The sequence below is a fragment of the Martes martes genome (assembly GCF_963455335.1).
Source record: "Martes martes genome assembly, chromosome: 4".
NCBI lineage: Eukaryota > Metazoa > Chordata > Mammalia > Carnivora > Mustelidae > Martes > Martes martes.
Window position 1 is genome coordinate 19908666 of NC_137891.1, and position 17441 is coordinate 19926106.

Consider the following 17441-nt stretch of genomic DNA (forward strand, 5'->3'; position numbering starts at 1 on the left):
TTAATCTTGGATCTTCCATTTCTTCCATTTCTTCATCTGCAAGTGAAATGGGCAGCAGCTTCGCAGCCTGCTGGGGTGGGAGACAGGAAGGCAAAGGATGAGCCTTCGGCTCCGGGGTGGACGTCTTTCCTGCAGTCGCACACGCACCCATACGTGCAGTGCGTTCCACAGCGCTCCGTACAGAGCCGACACGCCCGTGGAACCTCACTCGAGCTCCTGCACGCGCGCGGGGGAGCCATCTCGCCCACCTGTTATGTCCTTCCTCCGCGCACCTGGAAACTGAGCATGCGGCTTTGAGAGTAGCTGAGAACAAGTAGACAGACTGACTTCTACGTTTTAAAATGTTTGTATTACGAGCTGGAGCTAGCAACAGAGTGGCATTTTCCTGGCAGCAATGCCTTTTGAACCTCAACCATGAATGCGTGTATCTTCAGTATTTAAAGTCCGAGGTAACTTTAACGCAACTGCCTTAGGTGATTTTTTACAACTATGGACAAATGTGTTAAAGCTATTAGCCATATCCCTTCATTTGAACTAATTCTGGAGTGTTAGCAAGCAGGTGAGTATCTCCACGTCTGTTTGCTAATCCAGTGAGCACCGAAGGAGTGACTTTCCTGAGCGCTCTGTGTACTTGGTCATCACCACCCAATTCCAACTTCATTTGCTCGGCAGTCACACTTCACACCTTCCTGCCTCTCGATCCCTGTACCCAGTCCATTGACGGGTCTTTCCCTGACTCTCCCAGTGTTCTCCGTCCCCACCAATACAGTCTGGCTTGCTGCCGGTTGTCAGTAGCTCCATCACTTCCAGCTGATTGACGGGATCTGCCCTTGACTCCCTCCGCTTCCCGTCTACACTGTACAGAGATTCGTCCTTCAAATCTGAGTAAACTTTCACCTGCATAAGCCCTTCTATGGTTTTCCATTGCTTGTAGGGCCAGACAACAACACCCTACATGACAGATGAAGCCCCACCCGAGCTGGCCCCTGCTAACCCCTCGGTCCTTGCACGCCACACTCACTTTGGCTCTGCTGCTCTAGTCGACCAGCTAGCTGTCTTTCCGTATCATGGGTGCGCTGGGCCTCCACCCTACACAGAAGCTTTGCCTGTGCTGTATGCTCTGTCTAGTATCTTCTCCTCTCTTACCTCATTGGTCCCACTTACCCTGCACATCTCCACCCCACTGATACCCCACAAAGTCTTCCATGAGCCTTCTAACTAGATCAGTGCAAAATTATATGCTCTCATAGCCACATTTACCTCTGCATTTCTACACGTAGCCAGATGCAATTTTGCTTTTATTTCTGTGTCTGTTTGATTGATTTTAGGGGGGTCAGGGGGCTATGCTTGGTTCAGCTCCCCATATACTCCTAGTGCCCAGAACAGTGCTTGGCATGCAGTGGAAGCTAATAAGTATTTGTGCAATGAATGAAGATTCTTAGAGGAAAGAGATTGTTCTGGTGTGTGTGGGGGGGGTGGGTGCGTAGGCTTAGATTCCAATGGGAATAAGTGTCATGCATAGAGATTTACTATATAAATTGTGGTCCTTAAAAGATGTGCCAGTGTTGATTTCAGCTTTCAATGGTGTAATAACTAATAACATAAGTCCTGTTCACATTTGAATAGATGTATGTTATTTCTCCACTGGAGAACCCCCTGGGGCCATAGATTACCCATAAAACCTTGCATTGGTGGTTTAGAATCTTAAGTGGTGTCTGCTTTGTACACATCTGCTGTCCCGACTTGTGGGAGCAATTGTGCCCGCTCGCTCCTCCATTAGCCACCATAATTTTTTGCTCAATTTAGATTGGTAAACCCCTTTCGCAAAGACTGCTATCCTGTTTTTCTCGTGAATTTTCTAACAGTCGGCAACCACAGCAGAATTTAAAAACAAGACTCAGCTCAGAGAGTTTTAAAATAAAATAGGGAGAAGACACGTGGCTGCTCTTTTTGTACTTTCTGAGCATATGTGCTGTATTTATGCCAAGAGAGACCACTGAAAAATCAGGTGGTCAGTAACTGCCCAACACCGACTTCTAAGGGAATTCCAGGAATAGGGGCAAGTCGCAGTCAAGATGCCATGATGCAGTTAATTCTGCATCACGAGAAAGTGGTTGTCGATAAAGGCTGAAGCAGTTCCTGAACATTCCGTAATTATCGCAGGAGGCAAGAATGACAACCTTCGATTATGTATCTTTCGAATCTCACTACGAACCTCAAGCCCTCTTACCTTCATCAGGGCTCGGGAACAAGGATTCACAGAACCATTTCATGAAAGATAGACTGTGCGTTAGTTAGTATAAATGCAACTACTGTATCGCGATCAGGCAACACACACACTGCCGCTTTGTGCCACCAGCAAAGTAAATAAAATTCTGTTCTGCTGCTTACAGTTTGGAGATGATTCCCATGGAGGAACAGCCATGGTGTGTCATGAAGAGCTCTCGACTTTTATGTCCACTTAATAGGGAATGCTCTTCATCATGTATGAAAATTACATTAGGAAGGAGACCAAGCAATTCAGCACACAGGACATAAACCAATTAACTCAGAGTAATTTATTCCAACGCTCTGTTCTCTCAATGTGTTTCTGACATTACCTGTGTCAGACTAACCTACTGCAAAGTTCTCGTCTGGCCTCTAGAATCCTCGTTTCTTCACCTTGCCCCCCACACCTGTAGGGGTGAATCCAAATCTTGGGGAACAGGACACAAATCCTGGCCTGATTCTAATGCCCAATAAAGCTTGAGAACCACAGAGTGATTACTAAGGCCTGAGTCTGTCGCAAGATTTGTTATAGTTCTGGGTTTTTGGTTTTTTTTTTTTTTTTTTTTCTGCCAGGGGGCAGTGTTCTCTGACATATGGCTGGATTGATAAACCATTCTGGAAGTTAATTTGAGTCTTTCTCCTACACTTTCTTGTTTACTGACCCAGCCACGGGGGGCGTTATTCCAGAATCTTAAACTACCAGGTTAGGTAGACTTTCTTGGTTGGGTTGTGTTAACAGAAGGTTTGGGACCACATTCCAGTCACTTGGTTGAGTTTCTAGACCTATGGTACACTTTTCCAGATTTTTTCGGTTTTCTGTTTTTGATAATGAAAGGTAATTATATTTTGTAGTTGATTTGATGACTGAGGTGGGGACTTCGGTCATCCCCCTAAGAGGTAATTCATCATGATGTCTTGTAATAAAATTCTGTTTAACTATGTATGGTTAGATGGTGTGTGTGTGTGTGTGTGTGTGTGTGCGCGCGCGCACGTGCACACGTGCACACGGGTGTGCACGTGTGCACTTGTGAATATGTGTGTTTTAATGGGTTCCATGTGCACAATGACCTGAAGACAAAACTCCTTGACAGAACGGTTGATGGAAATAATGCCTGAGCTCAGTCCTCTTAGATAATTGGTAACAAGTGCTGTACAAAAGCCAATTATGGATCGACTATTACACTTAAGGCTTTTTTCTCTGCACAGCTTCGCTGCATGTCAAAAAAAAATTAATGGATGATGTTCAGCTTCTGAGTCTTTTTTTTCCCCCCCAAGGGGAACCTTCATTATCCTCAAGCTGGGTTTCTATAATCAAATGTCAGACAGAATCGGAAGTTGTTGGCAAGGGCCAGAGAGGTTAGAGAGAAGGGGAAGCAGGGTTTGGGGGAACATTCGGAACACTGTTGGCATACAATGCGAGGCAATCCCAGGTTTGCCTTGAGCTTTTCCTTTTCGGTGTATCGTTATCTGCTGTACAAAGCAAGGCTGCACCTTGAACTTGAACCTGAGGAGTAGAAGACTCTTACAGGGGGCGAACATCTTTCGTAAGCCGTGCTGAATACCCGACACCAGATCATTTCAGTATGGCACCGAAACTAAAGCAAGGGACTTCTGGAGAAAAATCCACAAGCCTGCCCTCTCTGTGAGAGTACAAAGCTGAACGGATTCTAGAAAGGCTACTTGAAGTTTGGCAGTGCGTTTTCCTTTTCTCAATTAGCTGTTACTGAATTCTAGAATATATAATGAAACCCAGGCCTACTGTGCAATCCGCTGTAAACAAGGTCTTGCTTTTGTGCTCTCGTGTTTGATTTGAGCAGAGCTACTGCCCGGTTCGCAATCTGTTGCATGCTAAGTGCTGTATTTGTTAATGTACACACATATGCTCAGCCGAGATTGATGGTCCCCCCCGCCCTGCCCCCCGGGCGCGAGGGAAACCGAAGGCAAGCCTTCTTCCCTCCTCTGAATCCTAAAAGCAGACCATATTTAAATAACTTTCAGATTTAGAGACCTTGATTTCTTTCAGAAGCCTCCTGGTTGCCAAATGCTTCCTAAAGAAACTTAACATTTTAACATGCCTTAGAGGACAGCATTCGGGGGCTAGAGGACAGCACAACTGGGAAATAATCAGGGAAACAATTTTTAAAGCTAACTTCTTGCTGCCATTGGGATTTCCTTCCTAAATTCAATCACTAATAAAGCTTCCCCATCCAGCCCCTCCCCCTTCGCCCTCCCCTACTCTCCCCTCCCCCTCCAAATAAAAACCAAGCTGACAGTATTTTTTCAGGAAGAAGAGACAGGCTGAAGTTATTTTGTCTTTCCTCACAGGGCAGAAGGACTCTCTGCTGCTGCTGGCATTCCCAGCATTTTGATAAAAGTTACTTCTTTAAACGCTAACAATACCACGAGGAAAAATAATGCTATCTCTGGTGTTTAGTTACAATCTTGGGAGATTTTATCGTGAGAAATATTTGAGTAGTCGGGAGCAGCTGAGAATGTGGCAGTAGGGACAGGGTCATTTAAACTGCCAGAGAAAATAAATAAATGGGAAAGACAGGGAAAGTTGTTAGGTTTATAAATTATAAAACTTTCCTTGTGTTGTTGTTGTTGTTGTTTTTTAAATGAAGCCGTGAGGTTGACTCCATTGAATAACTACATTGTAAACCTTAAAAGCTTAAAGCTGGTGGAAACCCTTTTGCAGCTCTGTTTCATTTTGATCGGATCAAATACATTTGGTTTCTTTTTTAAAAACCATGTTTTTGTGAGGGAAGGAAAATGAACATGCACTGTTATTAACCACAGCAACATAAGAAACCCTCATGTTACCAGAGGAAACCACATGAAAGTGTGTGTGTGTGTTAGGGGCGGGACCGATAAGGGGGTGGAGAGAAGGAGAGGGATGTTTCAAGCCTCTCGGGCTCAGAGCTGCCATTTGTGAACCAATAGTGATGAAATCAAGCTCCGGACAAATCAGAGGAGGCTGTCAACCTCCCAGGTGGGATTACTTGTAGTTAATAGACTGGACTCAGAGCCCCAAAAAGCAGTGCATTCAGTGTAGGCAAAAGAGAACGCACTGCAGAAGGCTTTCCAAGAACCCTCGGCCATGGCCAGGAGAAGCCCGGGCCGGCCCTCTCAGGTAGGAGAGATTACGGCATCGCTGGGGAAGGACTTGGAGGGGAGAACTGGTTCCTGATTTGGGATTTTTTCTTTTTGTTTTAAAACTGAAGACAGCGCTTTGTGGTGCATTTCGGAAGTCATAGGGTAGGGTGGTGATACTGAAGTCCTTTCACTTGCCTTCGTGTCATCTGACTCATTGGCTTGACACCTCAATCTCCTTATTCCCTTAGGTAATATCCCTGTTCACTTTTGCTGTCGGAGTCAATATCTGCTTAGGATTCACAGCAAATCGAATTAAGAGGGCAGAAGGTTGGGATGAAGGCCCTCCTACAGGTAAGTGTGACGACTGCTGGCGCTGTCAGTCCTTTTAAAATACTAGGCACTGGATAGTCTGTGTGAGCTGCTGACGAAATGCATCTTTAAGCTAACCTTGCAGTGTAACCAATTGAGTCCTAGATTTCTTCGGAGTAAAAATAGCTCTGTGTGTAATTCAGGTGAGAGAATGTGGTTTTGATTACAAGAACATGTAGGCTCGCTCCGTGATAACAGGCTATTTCAATCTTTGTACTCTGAAACTTACAAATCTCAAGATAAAATTAAAACTCTTGTTAGCAGACAAGGCTGAGAGAGAAGTGGTGGGAACAGGTGCTGGTTTAATATTGGAGAGACATGACTTGGATTTATTGTCACGTGACACAGGATGTAGACTTTGTCTCCAGAAACTTCTGATCTACCAAAAAAAATTTTTTAAGGGGGTGTCAGTGAGCAAAAAGCAGTGAACTGTCTTTCTGAAACTTTAGAATTTAGGACTATGAGATTATGATTTACCTAGAATAGGAAAAATATAAGAGAGAGGAGATGCTTTGAAGAACTCCCAGGATTGACTTGCACCCAGTTTTCTCTTTTGGCATAAGGAAGGTAAGTTTTAATAGTGTACCTTGACTTAACAAATAGAACCAAAGTGAAAGAGTTTCCTTTTACAATACACCGTGCCGTAAGCAGTGTGGGAATTCTTATAAAGGAGCTCCTTGTGCAGACCGAGGGGGCTTAACTGACCAGGTCTTAAGTAATGAGTTGGTTAATTTCCTGGAAATTGGAGCTGCTGATGGTTTTATAAATAAAATTACATATTAAGTAATGGGTACTCTAGGGGGCAATATTTTCTTGACTTTCTCTGACATCTCAGCATGTTTGTCTGCCTTCCTGCGGATTTTGAATTTCTCCGTATTTTTTGACCCGACTGATCTAAAAGACAATCACCTGTCTCTACTGAGCCAGCATGAACTTTTGTTAACCAAGTCATGGTATATATGTTGAAGGAATACTAGGTCTTCCTCGCCTCAAGGAAGTTGCTTTTTGAGTCATGCCAGAAGGTTGAAAGAATAATATGAGAAGTAGTTTAGTGAGTCAAAGTGGGGTGTGGTTGGGGTGAAAAGTGAGAAAATAGATCATAAAAATTGTACCCCCAGGGAGCCAAATGGACAAAATGAATTGTCTTCTGTTGGGGAGGAAGAGGAGAGGAGATCACTGGGCTGGAGAATCCTGTTTTTATTAGTAACAAATGCTGTCTTCAAAGACCTCTTTTTCTTGTTCTAGACAAGTATAATTCCCATTAGCACTGACTGTAACTGCACAGACTGGCAGGGGGATTGGAGCCTTGGTGTTATCCTGTGGGCAGACCAGCAGCTTGAGAGCCCACTGCTGGTTCTTTCTAGTGCATCCTAGAAGGAACCTCTTTTCTGCCTCAGAGTCCTATATTATTTCAGCCAAAACCGAGAGGACAAGCTGTTTTTTTAATGAATGTGTAAAATGAAGTCACTCATTAATTTCATAGTTGACTCTTTTTGGCAAACAGTCACGAGGTCCTGGACTGACCACTCGGATCCATAGAATCTGCTGTGTGGCCTTGGGCAAGTCACTTGGGATGTCTGTGTCCTTAGCTGTATAACGAGAAGCAGGCCTAGATGATTTCTAATTTTCCTTCTGGATTAAAAAAAAAAAAATCTCGTGATTCTATCCTTTCTGTTTCATTGACTCTTGAATTTGGGTGCGCTCTACTGGAGAATTTGGAAAGTATAGAACAGATTTATTAATCCTTAAATATATTTTGTCCATACGTTCTAAGAAACAGCTCTAAGAACTACTGAGTCTATGTTATGTCTGTAAAAATAATGTAATCTATATTGTAATGTGTACATCTAAGTGATCTTAAATGTAGTACAGAATATTTGCTTCTTGAATTATTTAATTAAATTGTGGATTATTTTATTTATGGTATCTTCTAAAATAATCTTAGTGGAAATCCTACCTCTTTGAATCTTAGTGGGGATACAATGACGTTTAAGTCTGAGTTTTAGGCTTTTGGTAGCCTGAACACTTCTTATTTTTAATTTATCTGTTGCCATAGTTTACCAGGGTTTGGGGCACTAATGGTTGATTTCTCCTGAATAAAGCCCAGAGATGTACTTTGGAAGCCAGGATGAGTGCATTGTGCAGAGAGTTTAATCATGTTCTTCTTTTTAAATGTTCTATGTGCTCTGAAAGGGCCTCCCTCAGATAATGTATGAGGCTGGTTACTCTGTAAGCAAGACCTTCACATCAGAAAACACTGGGCGAACTTTTATATATGTATTAGAACAAGATACTAAAAAGGAAAGGCAGCCATGCCAATTTTCAGCAATGCTTTCATGTTCCAGAGAAATCCGGAGAAGCTCAGTGCTTCAAGACTGTGTGACCAAATGGAACCCAAAGGGTATTAATTTATGGCTAGCTTCGGACTGTCCAGAGTAAGAGCTCCCATTCAAAAGCATGCACCTTCTTGCTTTGTAAACGTAGTTTCTCAGAGTCCTCAGGAATAGGTGAGAAAGTTCTACGCATGGGGCAGACCCTTACTGCTGTACTCTGGACTGGGATGTTAGTTTCAAGGCTGTGGCTGTGCAAACAGACTGTTATAATTAACTAACTAGCACACTTGTTGGCTGGTTTATTGTTAGGGCCTAGTGACCCATTGGAAGTAATGGTAGAATGGGATTTCTTCTACCAGATGGTAAGAGATCCATGGATTTCTTAGGAGATATGAAACGAGCCTAGCTAAGTATATTTCTCTTCGATAAATATAATGGGCAAACAGGTGCACGGGATGGATAGAATATGTTTTCAAAGAAAACATAAATAGGAAGTGCACATCTGTTTGACATCTTTGTTGCATATGTCTGGGGGTAGCCAGCTTGATTTACCTTTAAGGTTGTGAGGGAATTTGTGTGTATACGTGTGTGTGTGTGTGTGTGTGTGTGTGCACTCACAGACATATGTGTATGTGTATTTTTGTGGTGCGGAGTGGAGGCGATTTCATTGAAGTCTGTGATGGATTCCCTTTCAGTCTCCAGATGGAAATGGGCTATCCTCTGAAACACAAGCCACTTAATACTTGCAAAGCACAGGGAAGTGTGTGAGCTTGTGAGTAACTGGCTAAGAGAGACTCAAAAGCCCCACCCAAGTCGTCATCATTTTTAGTGACTCCAAAGCTTAAAAGTGTGTGAGTGTGGATGAAATTCATGGGTAGATAGACAAGGAGGAGTATCTCTCACAGCTTTATGAGGAAAGTGAGTCTTTGTGAATCACAGAGAAGACAACCATGGTAAGAGGGACGAGAAGGTTCGTGTTCGTCCGATAAGTCTGAGAATCACCTTCTACAATAGAAAAACTGTCTCGATGATGGCAGAGCAGCATGTAGGAAACTGCAAAGTGGACAGATACAACAGCCATGATTCTGGAAGGAAGACCCTGTCATGACTAAGATCACGTTTTGGGACTTGATGTTAAATAAAATGTGGAGTCAGGGGTGTTTGTTTATTGAGAGAGAGACAGACAGAGAAAGACAAGGAGGGGAGGAACAGTGGAAGAGGGAGAGAGAGAATCTTAAGCAAACTCTGTACCCAGGATGGAGCCCGACGCAGGGCTTGATCTCACAACAATGAGATCATGACCTAAGCTGAAATCAAGAGTCGGTTGCTTAACCAACTGAGCCACCCAGGCACCTCGGGTCATGCGGTGATTTAAGTAAATGGAATAAAACTTTGCAGAGTAGAATCTAAGGAGGGCACAGGTCATTCACGGCTTTGTTAAATGAACCTCTGGAATAGGGGTTTTTCATTTATCTTAAAACTATACAGAATTCTCTATCTTGTCGGTATACCCAGAAATCTTAGTCCCCCATAGTTACCACACAGATTCTCAAACCAAAAACCTTTCCAAATCATGTCTTCATCAGAGTCATAGACTGTGTACAGAATTTGAAAAATCCTTTGTGAACAAAAACAGTGCTATAGTTGTACTCAGATGATCTAAAATTTTAACCAGGCCCTTTTAAGCTCAGATTAGCCTGAGGGTTCAGATTTTCCAATCAGGAAAACAGGGATAATGTTGCCTTTTCATTGTTTTCATTTTGAAAACAAAATGCCATATTAGGGGTGATGAGAATATAAGGTGTTAAGTATATGATGATACATTTAATTTATCTTCACTTATGTTTGAAGGCCAGTGTCTAAACTTTTACCTTTTCGAGTCGCTAGTACCTGTGATTTCGACGACAGTATTTCCTTCTTTGGGGCAGATTTGCAAACCATTCAGACATACTCTACTGACTACCATCCTAAATGCTACCTGAGGGGTTCAAAAGTTGAGCTAAAGTTTTTAATCTATTTTATTTACATCGCATAAATCAGTTTTCTTCTAGTCTATGAGACCTTTCTACATGAGAATGTTGTGTTAATACATTCTTTAAAAGTGCAGGTGTCTGAAAACTTCCCAGGTAGGCCCATGTACTGAAAAAGTTGTCCATGATAGCTGGTCCAGAATCTGACAAGGAGGAGAGAATAGTGGGCATTTATAGGAACCGATGTCTTTAGGAAGCAGAGATACTGAGATGGAGACTTGTCTGTAAGGGCTACTCCCTGTGGGATAAGGTCAGTTGTATCAGGAACACATGGCCATGGCAGTATGAGAGAGTATGACCAGAAAGGATGAATCATATACTCCAGAAGAGGCGTAAGACAACATGAAATGCTAGAGTTGGTCAGCATCTTGAATGTCGTCCATGTTGACAGCCTCCTTTCCCTGTGGTTTCTACTTCAGACACGGCAGGCAGACAGAGGAGAACCAGTTCTGTGTCAGTGCCCTTAAACAGGAGGCTGCATAACCACAGGCCACAGCCCCTTGTAAGGCTTCCCTCTCACTTTCAGGAAGCACTCGGGCTGAGGACCTCAGAGAACGGGAGGAAGAGACAGGGCGCCATCTCTCAGACCCTGGACACAGGGCCACTGCGCAAAGCTTGAAGAAAGAGTCTCCCGGCTTTAGGAAATGAAAGGTTTTCAAATCTCATTACTGCTTCCCTCACTGATCAACATCCAAATCTGAAAATTTCCGTTTTGCAGAGGGATTTAGATGATTGATAGGGATTAGAGGATGATAGGGTTGGGCGTCTGGGATGAACTCTTGGGTAGGTCACCACTCTTGTCATGGATTACGTCCTTTCCCAATGGCCTATTAAATAATCGGTAGTTTTTCCCCATATAAATGGCACCAGAATTCTGTGACAGTGCCTCTGTGTGGTAAGATGCCTATGTATGGTAAGATGGAACATTGTATTTTTTAAAAAGATTTTATTTATTCATTTGACAGACAGAGATCACAAGTAGGCAGAGAGGCAGGCAGAGAGAGAGGGAGGCAGGCTCCCCGTGGAGCAGAGAGCCCCATGCAGGGCTCGATCCCAGGACCCTGGGATCATGATCTGAGTCAAAGGCAGAGGCTTTAACCCACTGAGCCACCCAGGCACCCCCATTGTATCTTTTATTTTACCCTTTTAGAAAGACTTCATTTATTTATTTATTTAGAGAGTGGGTGGAGGGGAGGGGTAGAGGGAAGAGGGAGACAGAGAATCTCAAACAGACTCTTGCTGACTGTGGAGCCCAATGTGGAACCCAATGACCCCGAGGTCATGACCTGAATTGAAAACAAGAGTCAGATGTTCAACTGACTGAATCACCCAGGTGTCCCGATGGAATGTTTTAGAAATAAGATTTTACTTACCTAAATGAAAATAATTTGACTTGTGTCTATCAGAATTATGAATTTGAGTGTAATAAATCACATTTTCACATTGGTGTTTTTTAAATCACAAAATGCTTCTGTGAGAAATAAGGAACGTGTAACACTTTTTATGCCTATCATATATGTACATATATACCTGTTTTAAAATTTGAAGTCCCTATTTTAAGAAAAGGGTCTGTAGAGACTGTAAGAGTCTTTTTTTAAGATTCTGGAACTGAGTTGCAACTTTAAGCAAAATAACATTATTTAAATATGTAATTAGGAAGGCAGCGATAGAATTTGAATCTCACAAAAGCATTGGCAGATGTCTCATATGAAATTCTAAACCTCCGTACTTCTCACACATTTTTGACTTGATCCTTTCTAGGTGTTTGTTTTTGTCATTTGTCTTCCTTGTTGGTTCTGAACTTTTATGGGCGTCTCAGTAATTATGAGACACCACAAGTCCTCATCAAACTGATCCTGCAGTTTTCATCACCCTGTTCAATAAGTTATAGAACCTGAGTGCTCAGATTGATGTACTCCTGATTTAGGTCACGTAAAGGAAAGCTTTACAGATTTTAGGATTTAGACATAGAGTAAGTCAGAGGATCTTTCTGTATGGAACCAGGTTAAAATTTTCCAATAAAAAGCCAAGACCTAAAATCTGTCCTTAGGCTGGTGTGGGGGGGAAGGAAAGACATGAGACATGGGTATGGAATGAAAAAGCCAGGAAAAAAGAGCATGGAGATCAGAGCTTGGTATGGAAGATGGCGGGGATGGGATAGGCCCTGGAAAGGCAAAGTGAATGTGGCTCTACTCTATCACCTGATTTGACTAAAAGAGGTGCGGAAGTTCAAATTCTTCAGGTTATTCGACCGGAAGGACTACATGGACCAATTCATCTTCCCATTTCTCTTGCTGCCATTGTCAGCAGAGTCCAACCCAGCCAAGAATGAATCTGGCATGTGTGTTCCCAGTCCGTATTGGCCCCTGAACTTAGCCTTACTTGCAAGCTGTTGGTGAACCTTGAGTCCAACCTTTTTTACCATCTGTGGGTTTGCGTGATGAACACAAGAGCAACACTTCCTTCACAAAGCTGTCTTCCGTTTAAGGCTTGGCAAAGAAGATTATCATTAGGGGGAAGCGACTGAGAGAGAATCAATTATTTTCAAAAACAAAGTGGGGGATACAGTCAGAGAATAATCAATGCGGTAAGGATACAGTAAAAGTCACGTGACTGGCATGGATGCAGAAAGGCTTAAAATGGCTAAAATTCCACACAGATGTTTTAAAAGTAAAGAGAGAAATAGGGAAGAGATCGTGATGAAGGAAAAGCAAAGGGCATGCCCGGAGGAATATTTCAAATGCGGGCTGGACGCCATAAAGAAGAGAGGACAGGACAAGTCAGCAACCACGACCAATGTGCCTTTGGACCTCGTAGCATCATCTCAGTGATAAGCCTAGCTGAGCGTGTTTGTGTATGCAGCTCATGGGAATGAATTCTGCTCGAATTTATTAAATGGCCACAGGGTCTGTCTAAGCGGTACCCCTAAATAAAAGAATAATTCAATTATAAGCGCTTTTCTTATCTTTGTTTTTACTATAGGGCTTTCTCTATTTTTACTTTTTGCAAATCTCAACCTCTCCTCCCCCTGCAGTTTCTTATGGCCCAGCATGCACTGTTGCTAGGTTGGCCAAAGTCAATAGAAAAATGTGGTTTTTGAACCAGAGGTACGGCGCTGCATTGGAAACCCGACATTATTTCCTAAACTGAGCTGGTGCGGTTTGTACGTGTTTCAACATCCCAGAATCAACCATGCACAAGCGTTTCACATCTCATGGTCTAGTGAATCTGTTTGCTTTACTTGAACTGATCTGATGCCATAAAGGCTAGGATTGGGTGACTCTGACTTTTAAAAGGACAAAGGACTGAGGGATGGGCGGGATGTTCAGATAAATGGCTTCAGTGAACCTGGAAATGTTATTTAACTTCTGTTCTCCGCCTGCTTCTTCTGTTTGCTTGTTTTCAAAAGTAATACATGCCAATTGTAAAAAAATGAAAAATTCATACACAGAAATAAGGAAATAAGGTATACATAGCATGTCATCAATAACAATTGTTAAGCTATTTCTATATAATATATATTATATAATATATACTTTATACATAAATACATACATGGGGATATAAATATGTATGTTATATGTATAAGAGGGATAGAAATAAGCAAACAGACAAAAGACATTTATAAAATCCTAGAAGTTTCAAACTACAGAAAGGAAAAAAAAATCCCTCTGCTTCTCTCTTTCTCAGTCATTTTGCTCAAATATAATTCCTGTAAAGAGTTTCTTATGGGGAGGGTGGGTGGGGGGAAGGTTATTGACACCTGTACCTTTCCTCAATGCCTCTGCGCCCCCTTCTCTGGCTGTTTTCATTTTTATATTTATTTATATCCTTATTGCTCTCTTTACCTCTATTTAATGACACAAAATATGATGTTTAATACTATCATACTGTTCTGTTGCTTTGCTCTTAAAAAAAAACACATTAATATATTTTATAGATCTTTCCATAGTACCCTACACAGCTCTAACTCATTCTTTTTAAGGGCTGGGCAATATTCCATTAATGCATACGGTGATTCTTATACATATATCTTGGTAAACTTGTACAAATATACATGAGAGGTGAATTCCTAGTAATGGAATTTCTGGGTGAAAGATTCATATGCATAATAGAATGCAAAATAGAAATGTGTTCTATTTTACAAAAAATTTCATTCTTAGCAACAGGTAGGACACTGCTTACGCTTTCCATTCATCAGAAATTAATTTTTTTGTAAGCTATGATGACGATAGAGCTTAATTTTTTCCAGTCGGCCAGTATTCCAGCACTACTTACTAATTAATCCTTCTTTCACCTGATTAATGCCTCTTTCTTTCTCCAGTTGCTTTCATCATAAATAAATTCTCCATTCCTGCCTTCAGCATTGATCTACTTATTTCCTGGTATAAACTGTCTTAATTATTTAACTCCAGAATATACTTTACTATCTAGTCTTCACCAAATTACTTTTCCTTTCAAGTGCTTTTCATTTCATGTATTCATTTTTTGTAAATTTTTAATATCCTCTCCTGTTTAAAAAACTCCTCTTTATATTTTTATTGTGATTGCATTGAATCTTTAGGTTCATTTAGGAAGAAGTGATATTTTTATAATACTATTTTTATCTCCAAAATGGTATATCTTTCCATTTAATGAAATCTTTTGAAAAATCTTTCTGTAGAGTTCTAGTGTGTTCTTCAGGTAGGTTCTACACGTCTGATGACATTTATACCTAGATATCATGTCTTTTAAGAACTATGAGGGGGGCGCCTGGGTGGCTCAGTGGGTTAAGCCGCTGCCTTCGGCTCAGGTCATGATCTCGGGGTCCTGGGATCGAGTCCCACATCGGGCTCTCTGCTCAGCAGGGAGCCTGCTTCCCTCTCTCTCTCTCTGCCTGCCTCTCTGTCTACTGTGATCTCTCTCTGTCAAATAAATAAATAAAATCTTTAAAAAAAAAAAAAAAACTATGAGGAATGGAACTTCCATTGAATTTTTGAACTTAATTCCTTGTATAATACAAATACGTAGAATTTTTGTCTCACCAACTTTTTTCCCTAAATTTTTAGTTGATCCTGAGATTTCTAGATATATAGTCATATCATGGAAAATAAAAAGGATTTATTTTTGACAAGCTGAGATTATGGTGTTCATGTTTGCATAACTCCAGTTATGGATGTAGATTTAATGGCTGGAAGAGGTCTTATAAGTCTTCTATTTCAGTTCCGTATGTTCAGACTGTTCTCCGATCATCTAGGCTCAAATCTCCTTACAAAAAATTACAGGTTTTCAAAGAGGGACATGAACTCTTGTTTCTAAGTGTGTACATTAATGTTCTCTTCTCTGTTGGCATCGTTAACATCCACAGAGACACTAACCCTCCCAGATTTGTAGTAATAATAATTATAAACAGTAAAATAAAACCATCAGCCAACATTCATTGCACTTACTGTGTTTGACAGACTGCTAAGTGTTCTGCATGGATTGTTTCCTTGAATTCTCATTATAATCTCCAGTTACTTTCATTAATCCCCCCACTTTACAGATGAGGAAACGGGCAGGAGGTTTGGTGAACTGCCAAGGGTCCATAGTGACCTGCCCAGGTTTCACAGCTAGAAGGTGATGGTGCCAGGCTGCTCAGCTAGAGCCTGACTGTGTCACCACGCTGTGCTCCTTCCCACTGCCCCTTCTCTGTGATGACAGGACCCATTTCCCAATCCCATTGCCGTTGCCTCTTGTATCTTGCAGTGTTATCGGACTCCCCCTGGACTAACACTTCTGGATCATGCAAGGGCAGATGCTTTGAACTTCAAGAGGTTGGGCCCCCTGATTGCCGTTGTGACAACCTATGTAAGAGCTACAGCAGTTGCTGCCATGACTTCGATGAGCTTTGTCTGAAGACAGGTGGGTAAATTTTGGGTCCTCTGGAGACTTGATTGGAGAGCTAAAATGCCCTCACTGTTATTCTCCCTGGCATTTGCACCTTGCTTTAGTCAAACGAAACTGTGTGCATTAGTTTTGTTTCTCGAATGATTATTGATTTGTGACTGTTTGCATACCAAGCCTACTCAAAGAACGTTCTTTGCAACTGCGGTCATTATTTACCGATTTTGGAAATATTTACGGCCAGGCTTTTTTTCCCCCAATCTTCATCACCTGTCTCTTGCTATCAATTCCCACATTCACTGCTAGGGTACATGGACTAAAACTGACAGCATTCTTATTTTTAATTTTCTGTTTTAATTTTAATTTTTAAAATTTTTCTTCCCTGCTCAGTGTACAACACTTGTGTTATTTCCTCTTATCATGTAGTAACTATTGGCCTACTCTGATATAATTCCCCATTCTCTGTGCAGGTGGAAAGTTGTTATGGAGCTCTACTTGGGGTCTCATGCTCAGGGTAGCTCCGAAATATTCCTCTCAGTCATCCTGGCCTTTCTTGCCATGTCTGTTCTACTGGAACCATCAGTAGAATATACAGACTTCAGAATGAATACACTTGAGTTGAGAAGAAGCAGTTTGGAGACATTTGCCACCCCACCTGCTCTGTTTCCAAAGCCCAACACTTTAAGTAGGACCCCGGAGAAACCTTGTAGGCTATCCAGCATGCCTCTGGGCAGCGCTGTATGTAAACTCTGAGAAAGATGACCGTCAACAGTGCCAAGATCTCTAGACACAGCTTCCTTGACAAGTTATGACTTGTTTTTGGACTTTTATGGTTTAAATGATTCTTTCAAAAATCTGACTCATATTATCATTGATATTACCCTTATACTTCTAATGATATCATTAGAAACAGAGACGTTATTCTCCTTTACTAAAGAAATAGCCCTTGATTTATATAAAAATCGATGCCAACTCCCTTACCAGTTCTGGTTTGTTTGCTTTTCCCCCACCAAACAAGAAGAGTTTTATTAGGCTGTTTTCTGTATAATACATTTTCCAAACATGTAGCCATTTTTTTCTTGTTACTTTCCTTTGGAACTTCTCCCAGGTTCCTTAGCCGTGGGTCTGCAAACTTAAATGCTGAGAACCTTGTAAACTGAACATATGGATGGAACAGATGTTCTAGTAGAGCTCTTTGGCTCCGAAACATTATTTCAAACCAGCAGCTTATGATTGCTTGGCACCGGGGACCTAACCGATGCTCGTTTCCTTTGCGCCATGAGCATCTGGCCTCTGGCATGTCCTCTCAGAGGTCCGGATTCCTGATCTTAGAGCTCCTTGCAAAGTTTAGTGGATGTCCCCACTCTACCTTAGCTCTTTCCAAATGTCGTTCATGCCTCTCTTTCCAGATCTAATAAATACAGACAATAACAACATTTTTGAAGTAGTTTATTTTCCTGTGTACCAAGATAACATATGC

General features: G+C 41.7%; 1 protein-coding gene across 1 annotated transcript in view; it reads left to right on the forward strand.

Moving 5' to 3' along the window:
- The window catches only part of ENPP2 (ectonucleotide pyrophosphatase/phosphodiesterase 2), a gene marked incomplete at its 5' end in the record, with an annotated part of 105667 nt that overhangs the window by 21586 nt on the left and 66640 nt on the right, over positions 1-17441 (forward strand). The window contains 2 exon segments of the mRNA XM_080800000.1: positions 5613-5715; positions 15824-15979. Coding sequence (XP_080656126.1) covers positions 5613-5715; positions 15824-15979 — 259 coding nt within the window.